The sequence below is a fragment of the Phycodurus eques genome, chromosome 5 (assembly GCF_024500275.1).
Source record: "Phycodurus eques isolate BA_2022a chromosome 5, UOR_Pequ_1.1, whole genome shotgun sequence".
Taxonomy (NCBI): domain Eukaryota; kingdom Metazoa; phylum Chordata; class Actinopteri; order Syngnathiformes; family Syngnathidae; genus Phycodurus; species Phycodurus eques.
Genome location: NC_084529.1, coordinates 32,077,034 through 32,094,048, shown reverse-complemented (window position 1 = coordinate 32,094,048; position 17,015 = coordinate 32,077,034). Strand labels below are relative to the sequence as shown.

At 44.4% G+C, this 17,015-nt stretch overlaps 1 protein-coding gene across 1 annotated transcript in view; it reads left to right on the top strand.

Moving 5' to 3' along the window:
- Positions 1-17,015, top strand: part of LOC133402514 (chromatin remodeling regulator CECR2) — a 39,739-nt gene that overhangs the window by 15,379 nt on the left and 7,345 nt on the right. The window contains 15 exon segments of the mRNA XM_061676350.1: positions 1,281-1,375; positions 4,367-4,550; positions 5,349-5,476; positions 5,700-5,783; positions 5,979-6,037; positions 6,131-6,291; positions 9,439-9,531; positions 9,691-9,841; positions 10,640-10,766; positions 10,865-10,902; positions 10,971-11,062; positions 11,155-11,281; positions 11,795-12,150; positions 12,220-12,369; positions 13,809-14,601. Of these exon segments, the coding sequence (XP_061532334.1) occupies positions 1,281-1,375; positions 4,367-4,550; positions 5,349-5,476; positions 5,700-5,783; positions 5,979-6,037; positions 6,131-6,291; positions 9,439-9,531; positions 9,691-9,841; positions 10,640-10,766; positions 10,865-10,902; positions 10,971-11,062; positions 11,155-11,281; positions 11,795-12,150; positions 12,220-12,369; positions 13,809-14,601 (2,638 nt within the window).

The window sequence follows — 17,015 nt, the reverse complement described above, 5'->3', positions numbered from 1 at the left end:
TGACTTCATAATATGTAACCGGGATAACAATAATGCATCAATGACAGTGTCAATTATTCACGATGGCTCTTGGAATAAAGACGATTTAGATGAAGTCAGTGTTTGATAACACCGCGTCAAGAGGCCAAAGTTTTCTTGGCAGTGAAAGGAGTTGTGCAATTCTTCCCAGTCTTTGCGTAATCGGACATAGGTTGATAATTGCATACTGTATTAAGACAATGGGAATGTGACATCCAAGCAAACCTCTTGGAATTGTGGTATCCACAAGTGCACGTTGTATTGTTATGGATCATGTCAATGCATTGTTTTTCTTATATTTGAAAGAAGCATGGTTAAGTTAAGTTAACCATCCATCCTTCCATTTTCTGTCGCGCTTCTCCTCACGCGGGTCGCGTGCCGGAGCCTATCCCAGCTGTCATCGGGCAGGAGGCGGGGTACGCCCTCAACTGGTTGCCAGCCCATCGCAGGGCACATACAAACAAACAAACAACCGGTCGCACTCGCATTCACACTTCAATTTAGAGTCTCCAATTCATGCGTGTTTTTGGGATGCGGGAGGAAACCGGAGTGCCCGGAGAAAAGCCACGCAGGCACGGGGAGAACGTGCAAACTCCACACAGGCGGGACCGGGATTTGAACCCAGGTCCCCAGAACTGTGAGGCTGACGCTCTAACCAGTCGGCCACCGTGCCGCTTAAGTTAACCATTTTTTTTTTTTTTTTTTTTTTTAAATATATATATATATATATATATATATATATATATATTATTCCACATTAGTAGTCAGGTGCAATTTTCACTTTATAACCTCAAAAGTTATTGGTTGAATGGTGTTTTTAAAAAAATGAAAAAACAGAACATTTGTTATGAATGAACAAAAACACCCAACACAGTATGACAAGAACAATGGTGAAAGGACATTGATAACTTTGCATTCCTCGCAGCTCTGGCTGACTTTACTAACAAAATAATTGATCTCCTCTTATATTACAAAACAAAAAAAATCCCGTATTATCACAGTGTGATCGTACAGTGAAATATGAAATGCAGCAGGTGTACATTCTTTCTGTTCGCGTGTCCGAACGTGTCCCTCTGCTGTTCACTTTTAATATTACAGTCGATTCGCCAATATCGCAGCACACCAAAATATCGTGCGGCCCTTTTCCCTAATGAAAAGAAATATACACTTTTATATGTTAACAACTTCGAGCCTTTTTTTTTGGTCAAGTTGTTGGTGTTTTGCAATGGATTGCTAATTTTACTTCTTTGTTGTGTGTCAAGGAATTGGAGAAAGCTCTTTCAGAGCAGGACTTCAAGTTCCTTGGGGACCTTATTGCTTGTCTGCTGCAGGGATGTTACCAGCGCACTGACATTACGTAAGTTGCAGATGAAAAGAAGTGATATTTATCGACGAAGTGATCTTTGAACGAAGTGATCTTTGAACTGGCCACTTCATCCTTCTATTTTTTATTCTTAATGGCAAGGTATCACCTTTTTTTGTGTAAAGGAAGACGTGGTCTAAAGTATCCAATAGTACAACAGTTTAGAGGAAGCCAAAGACAAATCACTATTTTAGTTGTATAATGTTAATTGACCTACTTTTGTTTTTTGTTACCTCATTATATTGTATGCTTGTTGTATGGCTTTTTTTTTAGCATTGTAACAAGCACTTCTACCTTGAAATATCTATTTTGGTTATTGGGTATTAATAGCTAAAGACAATATACTGTTAGTTCTGGTTGTTTAAAAACACTCCCCTTAAACAAGTCACACCAATTCAGAATTTACCCTTCATACGTTGACACGTCTGTGGCAAAATTACATCATAACCTTACCGGGATTATAGAAATACTATACTGTATGTACATTCTTCAATATGAAAGGTGAATATGGAGCAGAGAATATCACCCCAATACATTCAAGTGTTAATCCCTCGATGAGGTTTCCCTTTTATAATACTCTGGACTCAAATTGGGCAAGAACCGCCGTGGTACCAGAGGACTGATAAACAGAGAGGCAGGAATGATCCAGTTTTCCCACCCAGGCAACCAGGAACAGTAGGACAACCGGCTTTATTGGACCGGGCGGGCGCCGGCATCCTCGGGGTGGCTGCTCACCGCTGGCCTTTTCATCCACACGCCGTTAAACGCTCTGCCGGAGCAGAGGAAGGTGGGAGGGAAGGGTGTTGGTGAGAACAAGGGACAGAAAGGAAGAGGGAGATGGGGGGGGGGGGGGAATCCTACAGCTGTGTGAAAAGTGCACACTGCTCTTTCAAGATAAGCCATTTGTTTCTGGTCTTCTTTCTCTACATTGCATAGATGTTCACCCCCGCTCCGGGGCCTCGTTCTCTTCTTCTGAGTTGGAAGTAAAAGGTGCCGATTAATCGGCTCTGCCCAAACGTTTGCTAGACAAAATGGTTTTGTCGACATCGGAATTCATTCCGCTGCTACCGTCGTGAGTGACATCATCAATAAAGACCAGCGAGCCCCTTCCAAAAGCAGCCACGCGAGGCCGAGCCGTGACATGACCTCCACCTGCTTCACAGAGGAGCTTGTGTGTTGTGGATCGTAAGCAGATCCTTTCTTTCTCCATACTTCGGCCTTTCCATCACTTTGCTCGAGGTTCATCTTGGTCTCATCAGTCCATAAAACTTTGTTCCAAAACCTTCGTGGCTCATCTCTGTGCTTTTTTTCCAAAATCCAATCTGGCCTTCCGTTTCTTTTTGCTGAGAAGTGGTTTGCTTCTGTGTCTTCTTCGAACAGCGGCCCGCGATACCTTCACCCCTGCCCCGCGGAGGTCGGGAGTGATGTCACCGACTGTTGTCTTTGAGTGTTTCTTCGCCGCCCTCACCGTGTTTCTGTCATCGACCGCTGTCGATACCCTCGGCCGACCCGTTCGATGTCCGTTGCTCAGTCCGCCGGTAGTTTCTCTCTCTCTTAGGACATTTCAAATTGTTGTATTGGCTATGCCCGACGTTGGGGCAATAGCTCTGATCGATTTTCCCTCTCTTCTCAGCTTCCAAATGGTTTGCTTTTTTCCCCCAAAGACAGCTAGCTCTCTGGTCTTCATGTTCAACAGAAAATGCAGTAGTTCCAGTTCAAACGAAAAACAAGCACTATCTAATGTTTAAGCAATCCATCAAAAAGGCAACACCTGAGCAACTGGAAACACCCGTCAGTCACATGTTCCGATGCCTTTGCTCACTTGAAACGTGGGTGGCTTCGAACAAAAGGTGCTCTGTCCCGAGTTGTACAACGCAGCCAGCTGTAAATACCGTGAAATCGAAGCTGGAATTCGGAACTATTTCTCGTATTCATCTTTTGATCTGAAACCCAAATGTCTTCGGTACACAACAACAACCAAGGAATTGACCTTGCCATTCTAGTGCTTTAGGAGGGGTGTGTATTTATTTATTTACAATAACTTCGCACTTGTACATGGTGTTTTAGGCCACGGGGGTAAAAAAACTACAAAACAATAATTTTGTACTATGCAGTAATATGGTTGCATATGGCCTGGAAAAAAATGCTTCAATATAACAGACAGCTATATTGGACGACCCCCCCCACAATTAGTCCGCTATATCGAGGTTCCACTGTACTTTAATGATGGAAAATGTTCAAACAAAACACACACACACACAACGCTAGCCAGTCTACAGCTGGCAAGCTGATGGCTGGTTAGCATGAGAAGCTAACATGCAGTCTACGTCCTCACTGCTACTGGTGTCGATCTTCAGCTGGCATCATCCTGAAATACTCTTTAACGCTGGACAAAATTGTTTGTTTTATTGTCGGTCTGCTTACTTCATTTAACACCCCTTGTTGAGATGAGTCTTTTCAGAAAACGTTTCACGATTAACCACAAAGTCGAAGCAAAACACACACACACACACACACACACGGTTAATTGATGCTGGCCGAAATTAGGTCTAGTGGGGTGCGCTTGATATGATATAATGAGGTCACACAGTGTAACATTCGTCTAAAATCATTTAATAATCGAAGGCCTAGTTTTCCTGAAAATGCATTTCAAACTCCTTACTATTTATGAAGACAGTTCTCGGTGGATGGAGTAACCGGCATCTTTTTCATTCCACTACTTTTGAATGTGTATAAACATAAACGTGTTAGTTTTACGCTCATTTTCAGATGACCTTTTAACAGGCTCATACGACAGTGAACTCCCGCATTGTATCCTAGTCTAGAAAATCTGTCTCGGGGAGTCTTTTATGTCGCAAAATTGCCGGAATGCTGTGGCAAACCGTCTCCCAGAGCGGCGTCGTGTCGGTGTTCTGTTCAAACCGGCGAGGCACTCGCTGAGAAAAAGAACACAAGAAATTCGATACTTGGCTTTCTGCACTTCAGTCCCCAGGCGTTCAGCAGGTATCTGGATGACATCATCAGCTACAGGTGGGAGCTAGAAGAGGGGAAGCCCAATCCGCTTCGGGAAGAGCCCTTTGAAAACCTGCCGCCACGCACTCAGGTCCAACTGCTGCACCGTCTCTGCGATTATCGTCTGGATGCTGCTGATGTTTTTGACCTGCTGAAGGTACACCGCATTTTGGAGCCCGTACCTGTCAAAAGGATTGCTTTTCATTTCCAACCACACACAAAACACATCTGTTAAAGTGGTTCAACAGCCTTAAAAATGCCACCTTGTCCAGTTATATCAAGCCAGCTAACAACAAATATAATTGTTGTTGAGTGTAAGGTAGTTTGTATTAAAAACATGTTCCATACTCACTTTATATCCAGTTAGGTTTTCCTCAGCCTTTCAATGGCCTCAGTCTGGCTTAGTAGGCTTGAGAAGCATGGGGAAGACTGCTGACTTGACGCCCGTGCAGTAAGCCATCCTTGTCACACTCCATAAGGAGAAAAGGTCGCATAAAGAAATTGCAAAAGAAGCTGGATGCTCACAGAGCGCTGCATCGAAGTACGTTAGCACAGAGTGTTAAGAGGAAGGGGAAAAGGGCCACAAGTCACAAGGATGACTGCAGCCTCGAGAGCGTTGTCAAGCAACGGGCGATTCCGAAATCCGCCGGAGCTTCGTGAGGAGCGGACCGAGGCCGGTATCACGTTTGGCTTTCTTAAACCGGCAGGTACCCCGGTGTTTAGCTCGGCTCAAAGAAACAGAACATTTTATCGAAGAGCCAATAAGAACTGTTTCTTTGAATTGTCCTGATTCGATTATGTGGTCAGAAATGGGGGCGATCACCTCAGATTTCAGTTGGGATTTGTTTGTTTTTTGTCTTTCTGCCACTATCGTGACAATTGAAACAAAGCAAAGGCAAATCAAATCATCTAGTACTGAGAGTGATGAATTAATAGTGTCCTTTACGCTCATCAGGGCCTGGATGCAGACAGCCTGAGGGTAGAACCCCTTGGGCAAGATGGAAATGGAGTCCTCTACTGGTATTTTTACGGCACCCGTATGTACAAAGAAGAGCTACACAAGAGAAAAGCGGAGAAAATCAGGTCAAAGCATTCTCATCATTCTTTATCCAAAAGTGGTCATTTGTTCACTGTTAACATGCCCGTTAAAAGTAATGTACAATATTTGGTAATTGTTCATATAAGAGAGGCGTTCAGTCTATCCTGCCCTCCTCTACTTTTTTGAAGCCGTTTTAATATGCTTTTAATCTGGTAAAGCACATTGAGTTAGCGTGTGTGTTCTATAAATAACTGCTTTGCTTTACAGTGAAAACCCCGAGTTAACTTTACCCGAAAAAAAGAAAAGAGGGAGACCACCAAAGAAGAAAAGCGGAGAAGACACCGAGCTAAGGTTATTTATTTATTTAGGATGTTGTTGATGTCACACTATCTGTATAAGGGACAGAAATTGCCCATGTGGTTACATACGTTGCACGGATGCCCCGCATACGTCAAAAGTGATCGATGAGTACAAATACCATTTTGGCTTTAGTCTTTCAGTACTTGCCGAGGGATAATTTCATGTACTATTTGTATGTCATTTTAGTGAGGCAGAAAGTGACGAGAATACAGAAAACGGAATGGATGATGTACCTCCTGCTAAAGGTGAAGTATATATCTGCAGTATTTTAACACTAACGGGAAGTATTTGTTGTTTTGGTCACCTGTCCCTTTATTTGTCCTTTTGGGTTCTACCAGGTCATAAGCGGGGCACCTGGTCTCTTGCGTGTGAAACGGAGGAACAGTGGGTTAACTTGGCCGAAAGCATAAAGGATAAACTGTCGCCCCAAGACCGCCATCTCTACCGTGTCATCAGCCAGAATTTTCTGCCTGAGATCCGCAGCATGATAGAACACAAGGTCAGACAGCAAAGAGAGTTGGTTCACGACAGCTTTTCAAAAGCTCTGTATTACTAAAACAACGGAATTGTTTGCAAAGCAAACACCACGCATTTATGCATTCAAACACTATGCAATATTACAGCGGAGTACATTGCTAGCATACGCCGGCCCTTTTTTTTTTTTTTTAATAAAATAATACGCGTCTACTTCCAAGATACCGTATGTAAGTACCAGTACCACCGACCATGGAAAGTCAGCCTCTTTATGCTTGCAGTTTTATAGTCGTAAAGAGGTACTTCCCTTGCGACTGATATTGGAGGAATATGGACAAGTCCTTCGTCACTGTGCACTTGCATGTACCAAAACGAGTGAAGATATATATATTTTTCTGGGCATTATATTGGTCAAAAATACTTGCCTGTAATTGGTAGACAATCTCAGGATTCTCTTCAATAATTCAAGATAAGATGATAATCAAATATCATATGGACAGAGATCCTAGTAGATTAACCAGCGAGAATAACGTTTCTCCAATCTTTTGATGCATGTACTTCTGTTTCAAGCAGCAGGCCCGAGTATTGTTTTTGTTTAACTTTTTTTTGTAGTTCTGTAAAGAGATGTTGTCTTAATCTGTTTTAACATAAAATCAGTGCAATAGTGTTTTGAAATTGTTGAAGGCTTTCCTAATTATATATATATATATATAGTTGTAGTTTTTTTTTATAATCCAAAATAAGTACTTAGGATAGGGGTGGGCAATAATTTTCCAAAGGGGCCACGTGAAAAACTGGATGTCAAGGGCCAAACCCACATGCTTATCTCAATCGTTTCGTATTAATTTCTTCAAAGCATCCGATTGCATTGTGATATTAAGCTTATCTGATATACCCATATTTACATACTAATTATAACATGATGCCACATGCAGTGGCACCAGAAAGTATTCACACCCTTTCCTGTTTTCCACATTTTGCTGTTACACTTGTTCTAAAGCCGATTCTGTGATCTTCGGGTTCTTTCTTCTTGACCTCTCTCGCCAAGGCTGTTCTCCCGCGATTGCTCAGTATTGCCGGACGTCCGGCTCTAGGAAGGGTTCTGGTCGTCCCAAACGACTTGCATTTAAGGATTGTGGAGGCCACAGTGCTCTTAGGAACCTTAAGTGCAACAGACATTTTTCTTTGTAACCTTGGCCAGATTCGGTCTCTGAGCTCTTCAGGCAGTTCCTTTGACCTCATGATTCTCAGTTGCTCTGACATGCACTGTGACCTGTAAGGTCTTAAGTAGGCAGGTGTGTGGCTTTCCTAATCAAGTCCGATCGGTATAATCCAACACAGCTGGACTCCAGTGAAGGTGTAATGAAATGGACAGCGCGCGAGTTAAATATGAGGGTCCTAGCAAAGGGTCTGAATACTTATGGCTGTGGGATTTTCAAGTTGTTCTTTCTTAAGCTCAAAAAACGTCAACAATTCAAAATGGTTTTTTTCAGTCAACGTGGGGTGCACATCGAGGGGGGACTTAAACTATTTTAGCAAATGGCTGCAATATAACAAAGTGACAAATTTCAAGGGGTCTGAATACTTTCCATACCCACTGATTATTCGAGTAAATCCAACTGGTCCTCCTCCTTCCATCGTGCGGTATTGTTGCCAACATTCGGACTATTGTTGGCGTTGTTGCTCGTCTTGTTTTTGTATTTATGTATTTTAAATAGTCACTAGAGAGGTTAGCAAAGTCTCTAAAAGCGTTTTCGTTTGAATCTTGAGCTGCTGTCACCAGTCGTTTCATGGGCAGGGGCTCACCTGGAGGCAGGATGAAGCCTCTCCAGTGACAGCTTTGATCCTCTGGACCTCTCCAAGTGGTTGCACCGGAGGCCATCCAGCTTGTGCTTCTTGAATGAATAAAACAGTCAGTGTTGTGTTGGTATGTTGGGAGGTGGGTATTATTGATTTGATTAATTTATGAATTGTGGGTATCGCCAACGCTTCACTTCGTCACCAGAGGCAGAGATACAAGAACTGATGTGTCGCTGAGTGCACGATAAATAGATGGATTCAGTAGCATCTGCTTTTGTTTGTGCTTGCTTCATTGTTTCGGTCCTCCACCTGCATATATATATATATATATAGTTTTTAAATGGCATAAATGCACTTCACAGGAAACCACAGTCTTGACTGGCTTGTGAGTTCACCGATTCGTCCGACTTCCCTGATAAAATTGCTGCACAGGGCGTCTCGATATAAACAGACTTTTCAAGGGACTTGCCTTTGGTTGAGGGGTTTCCTTAGTCGCTCTGTACTCCATATGAATCACTGACGTCATTGGTTTCGACGGGGGTCACGACATTACTTCCCCGTCCGCCCCCACGCGTTGATAGAGTCATTTAGAAGTGCTCAGGTGCAGCGTCTGAGACGATTTGGAAAATGGCAACCTTTTCTTGAATAGAAAATTCTGTTCTGTTTGGAAAGACATTGTCTCCATAGCGACCATAACCCCATGTAACAGAAATAAATGCAATTTACAAGACTGCTGTGCAGAGCTGAGGAAGACCTTTTCATGGTTTATAGTATCGACTGTAGCAATTTATGAAGACATTTTTCCTTTACTTTTGGACAAGACATGCAGATTTAAGGTTTTTGACAAACCAGATTTAGCCTCATTGTGAGGATAAGCGATAGAGAAAATGAATGGATGGTTGAAGTAGGGGTCTCTATGACGTCACGTAACGACAGTATGCTGTGGCTGGACTCACTCCGCTTGCTTGTATTGAATACACGGTTTGACTTTTGACTGGAAAAGCTCGGCTGTTACCTCCAGGGAGATGTGAGGGAATGTTGGCAGCAAAAGAGTGAAGGGGAAACTGGGGGAGGGGAAACCAAAGACCAGTGACCTCTCAATACTCACGGCTCCTTCACCCAAACTCACAGTTGGCTTTCTTGTGTGGCTGCCTGTCCATCTTGAAGGCTCAACCCCTTGTTTGTTGACCTTATCGTTTACTGGTATTCTCATACAATCCGCAGTTGTGTAAATTAAAATGACAATTTGGAACATCCACATCTGTGACTTAAATCATAGGGTTATTTATTTATTTAAAAAACAAACAAAAAAATCACAGATTGTGCTTTAAACGGGTAAAGTGCAGTCTTGAACTTGAAGCTCTTGTTTCAGGAGCGTGAGCAGAAACAGAAGCTTGAGGATCCAACTCCATACCGTGCATCACAATGTTTCACTGAAAAACACACCAACCAAGAGGCGGTGGTGGTATGTAATACGTTTTTGTTTTGTTAGCTAGGTGCTGGAGCAGTTATGGAGTATACGTTTGTGAAACTTTTGTAATGTTTTTGTGCCTGCTGTCCACTTATGAGTAGAGCAACTGCTGTGTCTGTCGGGCGCTGATGTTTCCTGTTTCTTTGTATTCAGGACAATGTGAATGCCACAGCTGAGTTGGAGAAGAGAGAAGATGAAGAGCTAGACAGGCAGGTCCTGCTGACCAAGCAGCGGCGAGAAGAGGAACGGCTTCAGCAGGAAGAACGACAGAGAGAGAAAATGGAGAAGATAAAAGCTGTGGAGGGTATGATGGATGGGACCCAAAGGGGAGAAACCATCTTTTCTCTGTAAAAGCTTTCCAGAGCCAAGCTCATCTACTTGTGGGTCCTGCAGAAAGTTTTCGTTTGAATGATCCTTGATGCCAAACAAAAATTGGAAGCAATTGTTTCATTCTTTCATCGGCAACCTGTCATCAACGAGTAGTAGTAGTAGTAGAGTGGCTGCCATGTGATATTTGTAACAAATAGATCAAGGGCACCTTCACGCAAACTTGTCCATTGCTTTAATTCTTTTCTCTTATGATCTTACAAATCTGCCATAGTATAGCAACATTTGTTGTTGTGAGTTGCAGCATTATGCACTATAGACTAGAACAGGCAAAATTCAACTCCATGATCACTTTGCCCCTCTGTCATCTGTCAAGGCCGAATGAACTGCTGATTTTGTTTCAGTGGAGCAGCTCATCTTCTAGACGAACAGCAAGACCTGGACTGTTCTGTGCCGACCGCAAAGGGGGAATCCTCCCTGGAACCTCTTTAATCCACGCGACATGCCTTTCATGTTAAAAGAAAGTGGCGATGCATGCGCCCTGTGCGCGCGACTTTGATCACCTTGGTCTTCGAAAACTGAATGTTCCTTTTCCATCTGGGCTCCATCTAATCTGAGCCACTGCCGACTGCAATGGCCAAGGCCTTTACTCTCCTTGCATGTCAACTCAAGAGGCCAAAGGCTAAATGTTTTTCCTCGGTCCAGTCGGTATTATTTGTCGCCGATTGGTCCTATGTTGATTGCATCGCTCGCTCTCTCTCTCTCTCTCTCTCAGAGCGGGCAAAGAGACGTAAGATGCGAGAGGAAAAGGCCTATCTGTTGTCCGAAGGAAGAGACCTCCCACCGGAACTTCTGAATTTAGAACCTTCTTCGCCGGTCCTCAGAACACGGAGTACTAAATTGTATGAGGCTTTTTTCCCCCCTTCAAATTACAAATGAGTAATTTGCATTGAAGTTCAATTCCAAAAAAAAGCTGAGTATTTATTAACGTGTCTTTCAGCTATGACATGGAAGAGGACTACACGGGTTTATACAAAGGTATACCTTCTGAGGAGTTATTAAAAATTGCTAAATGTAAGTCTCTGACCGCTGATCTCCCTTCCTAGTGCTGGAGGCCTTGAAGGCTCAGAAAGATGCCTGGCCTTTCTTAGAACCTGTGGATGACTCCTATGCCCCCAATTACCATGACATAATCCAGGTACAAAAACAATAATTTCAATGTTGATATTGTAAGTATGGCCCAAATGTTTGTGGTTTGACTTTAAATCAGATTTTTGTTTTTCTCCTCAGACTCCCATGGACCTTTCCACCATTGAGAGGAAACTCAATGACGGAGCGTATGTTGCTAAGGAGGAGTTTATTTCTGACGTGAAGCTCATATTCAAAAACTGCATTGAGTACAACGGAGAAGACAGTGGTAAATGAAAGCATTTATTCGCATACCCACACAAATACAAACAAGCGGGCAGTCAACCGGGGTCGGACGCGACGGCACAAAAGAGAGGGACGCGCGAAATCTTGAAATGGGGCTGGGGCCAGGGCAGCCTTGACAGTGATTAATGAGGAACGATTGAACAGTGCTTCGATGCGCAGGAGGATCTGAGCCCTGCAGTGCAAGAGAAACATTCCAGCTCCTAAGCCCCTGTCTATTCGAGTGAATACTTTCCCTGGGGGCCACGGTAGAGGAGAGGGTAGAAGGAGCAGGGCTCAACATATGTCCTCTGACCTATTGGAGTGATCAGCGCTAGTCTGAGCGCAGGAGGAGCTGGGTGCCGTTGTGTATTTTTGTTCGTAAAGATGGAAGGATATGGTTGGAGTGAATGGGGGGGCTACATGTTTGTTTTGTGTGCGAGTCCGGGGGGTGAACAATAAATGATTCTGTTCTAAATGTTTTGTTAATCATCCAAGCCGATGTCTGCTCCCCCCCCAGAATACACCGTGATGGCAGAGTCTCTCGAACGCTGTTTTAACCGGGCCCAATTAAAACACTTGCCATCAGAGGAGGGCGACACTGATGAAGAATTCCACATCAGCAAAGAAGACAAGGAGCGCAAGGAGAAAAAGCGTAATCGAAGCAGTAAACATCTGGGACCTGAAAGTTTAATCAAGGCCACCGAGGAGGTGCAGCGTAAACGAAGTTCGCAGGGAGGCAAAGGCCAAACGCCATTGGAGGGCCAGGTCGGCAAGTCGGGTCGACCGCTTCCACTTTCGCATTGGGGCTTTCCTCTGAGCCGACAACACCAACACGAAGGAGAAACCCGGGGCGTGTACCACCCAGGACAACAGGTATATTTCGACTATTTCATTTCAATATTTACAAAAGCTTCCCTTTGAAATTCCTTTTCGTCTGGCCAGTTCCATCGTCCTCCTGGACCCCCTGGTCCTCACGGTCTGCGCATGTACGCTCATAGAATGGGCATGGATCCCCGTTTTGCCTACCCGGGTCATATTCCGAGGCATGGAGACCCCGACTTCAATCATTTGCCTCACAACTTTAACATGCAGGTACAAAGCCCACGTTCATCGGGAAAATAATGTCAGAAGAGCCGCCGCGGTGCATATAGGCTCCTTCGTATTGAACGTATATTGTACATTACGGTTAAATCAAAATACATTGTACACTGTAGGGGTCGAACGACTATTGACTGTTTGTTCAGCACACTACAGCGGTCCTCAACCTTTTTGGGACCATGGACCAGCATCCAAGACACACACAGTATATTTAAAAGGACAAGCATCGAACCAAATCATTCAAAATACAACTCGCCAGTATGCTAATGAGTTACTTCAATAGTTGAAGTAACTGCATGTAGTAGATGTCCTGCACATGTTCATCTTAAACAAACTGGCCAGTCTCATAGTGGGTGAGGACGTCAGACTCGCCTTTCTGCTGCCGTTGCTGGGCTATAACGCGCTGTGGAGCAGCGAAATGTCCGCCCCACGAGGCGACGCGGTCTTCGTATATCTCTGCGGGTCAGAGAGTATGAAAATAAAGAGTTGTGGTTAGCCTCGCTAGCGTTGGCTGTTTTGATCGCTGCTAGTCTTTGAAAGATTGATACCGACGGTACCTCAGGACTGGCGCCGAGGATCGAGGGCAGCGCTGCAGAGTTAAAATGCCAAAATGTTATGTCTAATAAGGAATTTAATCATAACAGTCGTTTGCTTCAACGCACACCGACATCCCGATACTTGTTGCTTTACGACACTGATGTCACATGCTATAAAACAAGACATGTCAAGGAGGCAACAGAAAATTAAAACTTTTCTATTTGATTGTTTCTGCTTGCGCTTTTTTTGTATTTCAGGATAGCTTTGCTACCAGTTAAATTTTTTTGTCGAACATTGCCACTCCTCGTTCGTAGCATCCGTACGTCCGTAGACACTGACGTCGGTGTCGTAAAGTGAACAAATGTTGCGATGTTGGTGTGCGTGTTAAAAACAACTTCTTTAGTGAATACGGTTCTTATTAGCACAAAGTTGTTGTCTGCGTATTGATATTTTGACATCAAATTCGGAGTATCAATTTGGGCCGCTGCCCAAGTGCCAAGGTTAACGCTCTTTTAAGACTCGCTGTGATCAGGTTAGCCACTATTCTTATTCACCACCAGCAATTTCCATACCGTGGGACCCACATAGATGCATTCGGATCGTTTCGGCTTGTCGGCCACACATTTCGCTGCTCCGCAAAGTGTTCGTCCGACGACGGCAGCAGAGAAGCGAGTCGAAACTCTTTTGTAAATTGGCTGATTGGGAGAAGAGACGACAAAGAAACCGCACGATTATAGCGATGAGTCGACTCTTAAGTATAAATGTCGAGGCAGAGTAGTAAAGTCATATAAAAATGTCGAGGCGTAGAAGTAAAGTTGACTCTTCGACGAATCGATTCAACTCCTAGAATACAGGTGGTTGTTTTAAACCCATTCCCTTTTTGGTTTTACTTTCAGCATCACATGGGCCATAGGTATTCAATGGGCCCTGGTGGTAACCGGCATCTTCGCCAGCAGGAGCACCCTTATATGGGTCCAACCCATGGCCCATCTCTGGGCCCCCGTCCAATGGGCCTCCAACTTAGACCTCCTCCTGAGGCCAGCATATACCCATCCCACTACCGTCCAGAGAGCCACGCGATGCACCCAATGGGGAACCAATTATCACGGCCTGATGGGCCTCAGCAGCACAATTACGCAGGCTTGAGGCATCCTGGCATAGGACTGTCTAACATGTGGACTAGTTTGAATCACCAGCGTCTGGAGAGACCAAGTGGAGTTCACATGCAAGACCCTAGTGTGGTCAGCCAGCACAACTTGACTTATGGAGGGGGAGGGGTGCCGCCTCCGGTGGGACATAAACCGTGGCCAGAAGCTGCTGGATATCCCCAACCTCCTCCCAATGCCCAGTACCAAACTTCTGCAGCCGTGGTCAGTTCCCCGGGCCCCATGCAGCAACGCCCCCCCTTAACCCACTCGGACTCCTCCACCAAGACGCGGGTAGCCTCTATGTTGGAAAGTCCAGAGATGCTAGCTTTGCAGCAGCTGTCGGCCTCCTCGAGACCTCCCGTTGGCTCCCCCCATCAGGACATGTTTCACTTTCAACAGTCCAGGCCTCCATCAGGGCTTGGCAGCATCCCAACTGATCCCTCTCAGCCACCCCCATCGCCTGAGGTTCAGCTGCTGCATCCTACAGGAGACAATGGGCCAGACAGCCAGTCTTCCCCACACACACCCATTCAGCCCGAAGGTAGATCTGACCTACGTTTTTTTGTATATACTGCTTGTGGTAGCCCAAAAGCAATCTGATTAGAATTTTACCGCCACCCCCGGCCTTGTTTTATGTCATCAGCTTTTGGATATTCTCTTGAAATCCTCTCACACAGTAAGAGGTAAATTGAACATTCATTAGCTCAATGAAATGTCTTACTGTTTGCGTATGAGTACAAATAAATGGCGCACACGTCATGTTCATTCAGTCAAATTGAATCAAGAAGTCCTAGTACGTATGATTAAATGTAATTGTTATTTTTCTTTGACTTTTCTTTAATATGCATTTTAATATACCAATCATTTACATGAACTGGAAAAGTCAGGCATTGCAGGGCCAGATTTGGTCATATTTGTGTTGTTACTTTGCCCATTAGCTGAGCGTGATTGTGCACATCGCTTTGCTTCAACTCCTCAGCTGACATTCGGGAATTCCATCGAGACAAATTTCACAAAGTGTAAAAACCTACTCAGTCCGAAGGATTCAACACATTTCATTAGAAAGGCATCACACTTTCAGGTATTCTGTTCAGTTTGAAATTGTGGAGATCGTGACAAACTAGTATATGACACAATTGGTATAAGTACATGTTTCGTTTTTTTTTTTGGGGGGGGGGGGGGGGGCCCATAGGTGGCGGTTGGGTTCCAACGCCACGAAAATTTGAGGTTGTAATAATTGATAAATGCATTGTTTATAGCCAATTTCGCTTTGTATTCTTGATATATTGAGACAGATGACAGTGGTGATGGCAACTCACGACTTAATTACGGTGGCCAAGACCGGTCGCAACAATTCCAAACGACAGAAATGCAGGCGCCACAGCACATTAAAACCCCAACACTGTAAGAATAAAGTGGCACGAAGCAGGCCCAAAAAATGGCATGTCAATTGGACACACCACAGGGAAGAGTAAAGTAACTATCAGTCATAAAATGCGCACTGCAGAGTCGGCTGGTGGTCGTGTTGAGGTTCAGCTCGCCGTCCGCGTTTCTTAAAAAAGTCAATCTATCGCTTTTTTTGTTCACTAGTATGAAGTTACCCACAAAGCCATGTTTACCAAACTATCCAACATGAAATGCGCGCTGCAGAGTGGACTCCTGATGTTGATGTTCAGCTCGCCATTCGCGTGTCTTTAAAAATCTATCCGTCGCTTTATTTCCTCATTTTTTTGGGGAGCTGTTCTGTAAAATGAGGCATCCGGCGAAGATGCATTTTCAGTGCTAAATGGGCCTTGTTAATGGAAGCTAAGGACAGATTACACTCAACTGAGCATCCAAACAAAATGAAGTCGCTTTGTCCTAATATAGTGGGGGAGGAAACTCGCGCTAGAAAGTATACGACCCATCCCCGTGATGTCACTGTTTTAGACCCGCCCACAAAATTAGGAAAATTCCAACGGTGAAAAAGACGCTTAAGCTTTATCTCAACAGTTCAGCGCTAAATGATGTCTTTGCATATGTTTTCAGCACTCCAAACATCATCCATCCATCCATTTTCTGAGCCGCTTCTCCTCACTAGGGTCGCGGGCGTGCCGGAGCCTATCCCAGCCGTCATCGGGCAGGAGGCGGGGGTACGCCCTGAACTGGTTGCCAGCCAATCGCGGGGCACATACAAACAAACAAACAACCAGTCGCACTCACATTCACACCTACGGGCAATTTGGAGTCTCCAATTCGTGCCTGTTTTTGGGATGTGGGAGGAAACCGGAGAGCCCGGAGAAAACCCACGCAGGCACGGGGCGAACATGCGAACTCCACACAGGCGGGGGCCGGGGATTGAACCCGGGTCCTCAGAACCGTGAGGCAGACGCTCTAACCGGTCGCCCACTTCAAACATATTTAATGTATTTAGAAACAAAACACGGATATCTGTTTCGAGCCCCTTTAAGGTACAGCGGAAGTGAGCGCCGCGACTCACTCAGACTGTATAATTTTGGGAACTCGTGTCGTAACCCTAACCCGACCAATGGACTTCCCTTTATCTTTAATGAGGAAAAATCTATTAAGAATGATGAAATTGAAGTTGGGATTCGAACTAAATACCTCACTCTACTACCCACATCACCAAAAGCTCAAGAAACGCATTTTAAAACCTTAAACAATATCTATCCCGGAAATTACTTTGATTCATAAAGTTGAGAAAAAGAAAGTGACTGAGGCGGAAAGTTGCACAAATTTTAATGAACAAAGTTGGAAAAGTAAAAGATTTCGGAAAGTAAGCACTTTGGGATTGTCGATCATCAATATTCCAACTTCATCATTAAAACTTACACAACGTCCGGCGACAACGTTGTGGCATTTTCATGAGGCCGTGTCTTCTCTCTTTGATACGACATGCAGGATACCAGTTCAGTATTTCATATCCAAACATGGAACATCTATTTTATTTTATTT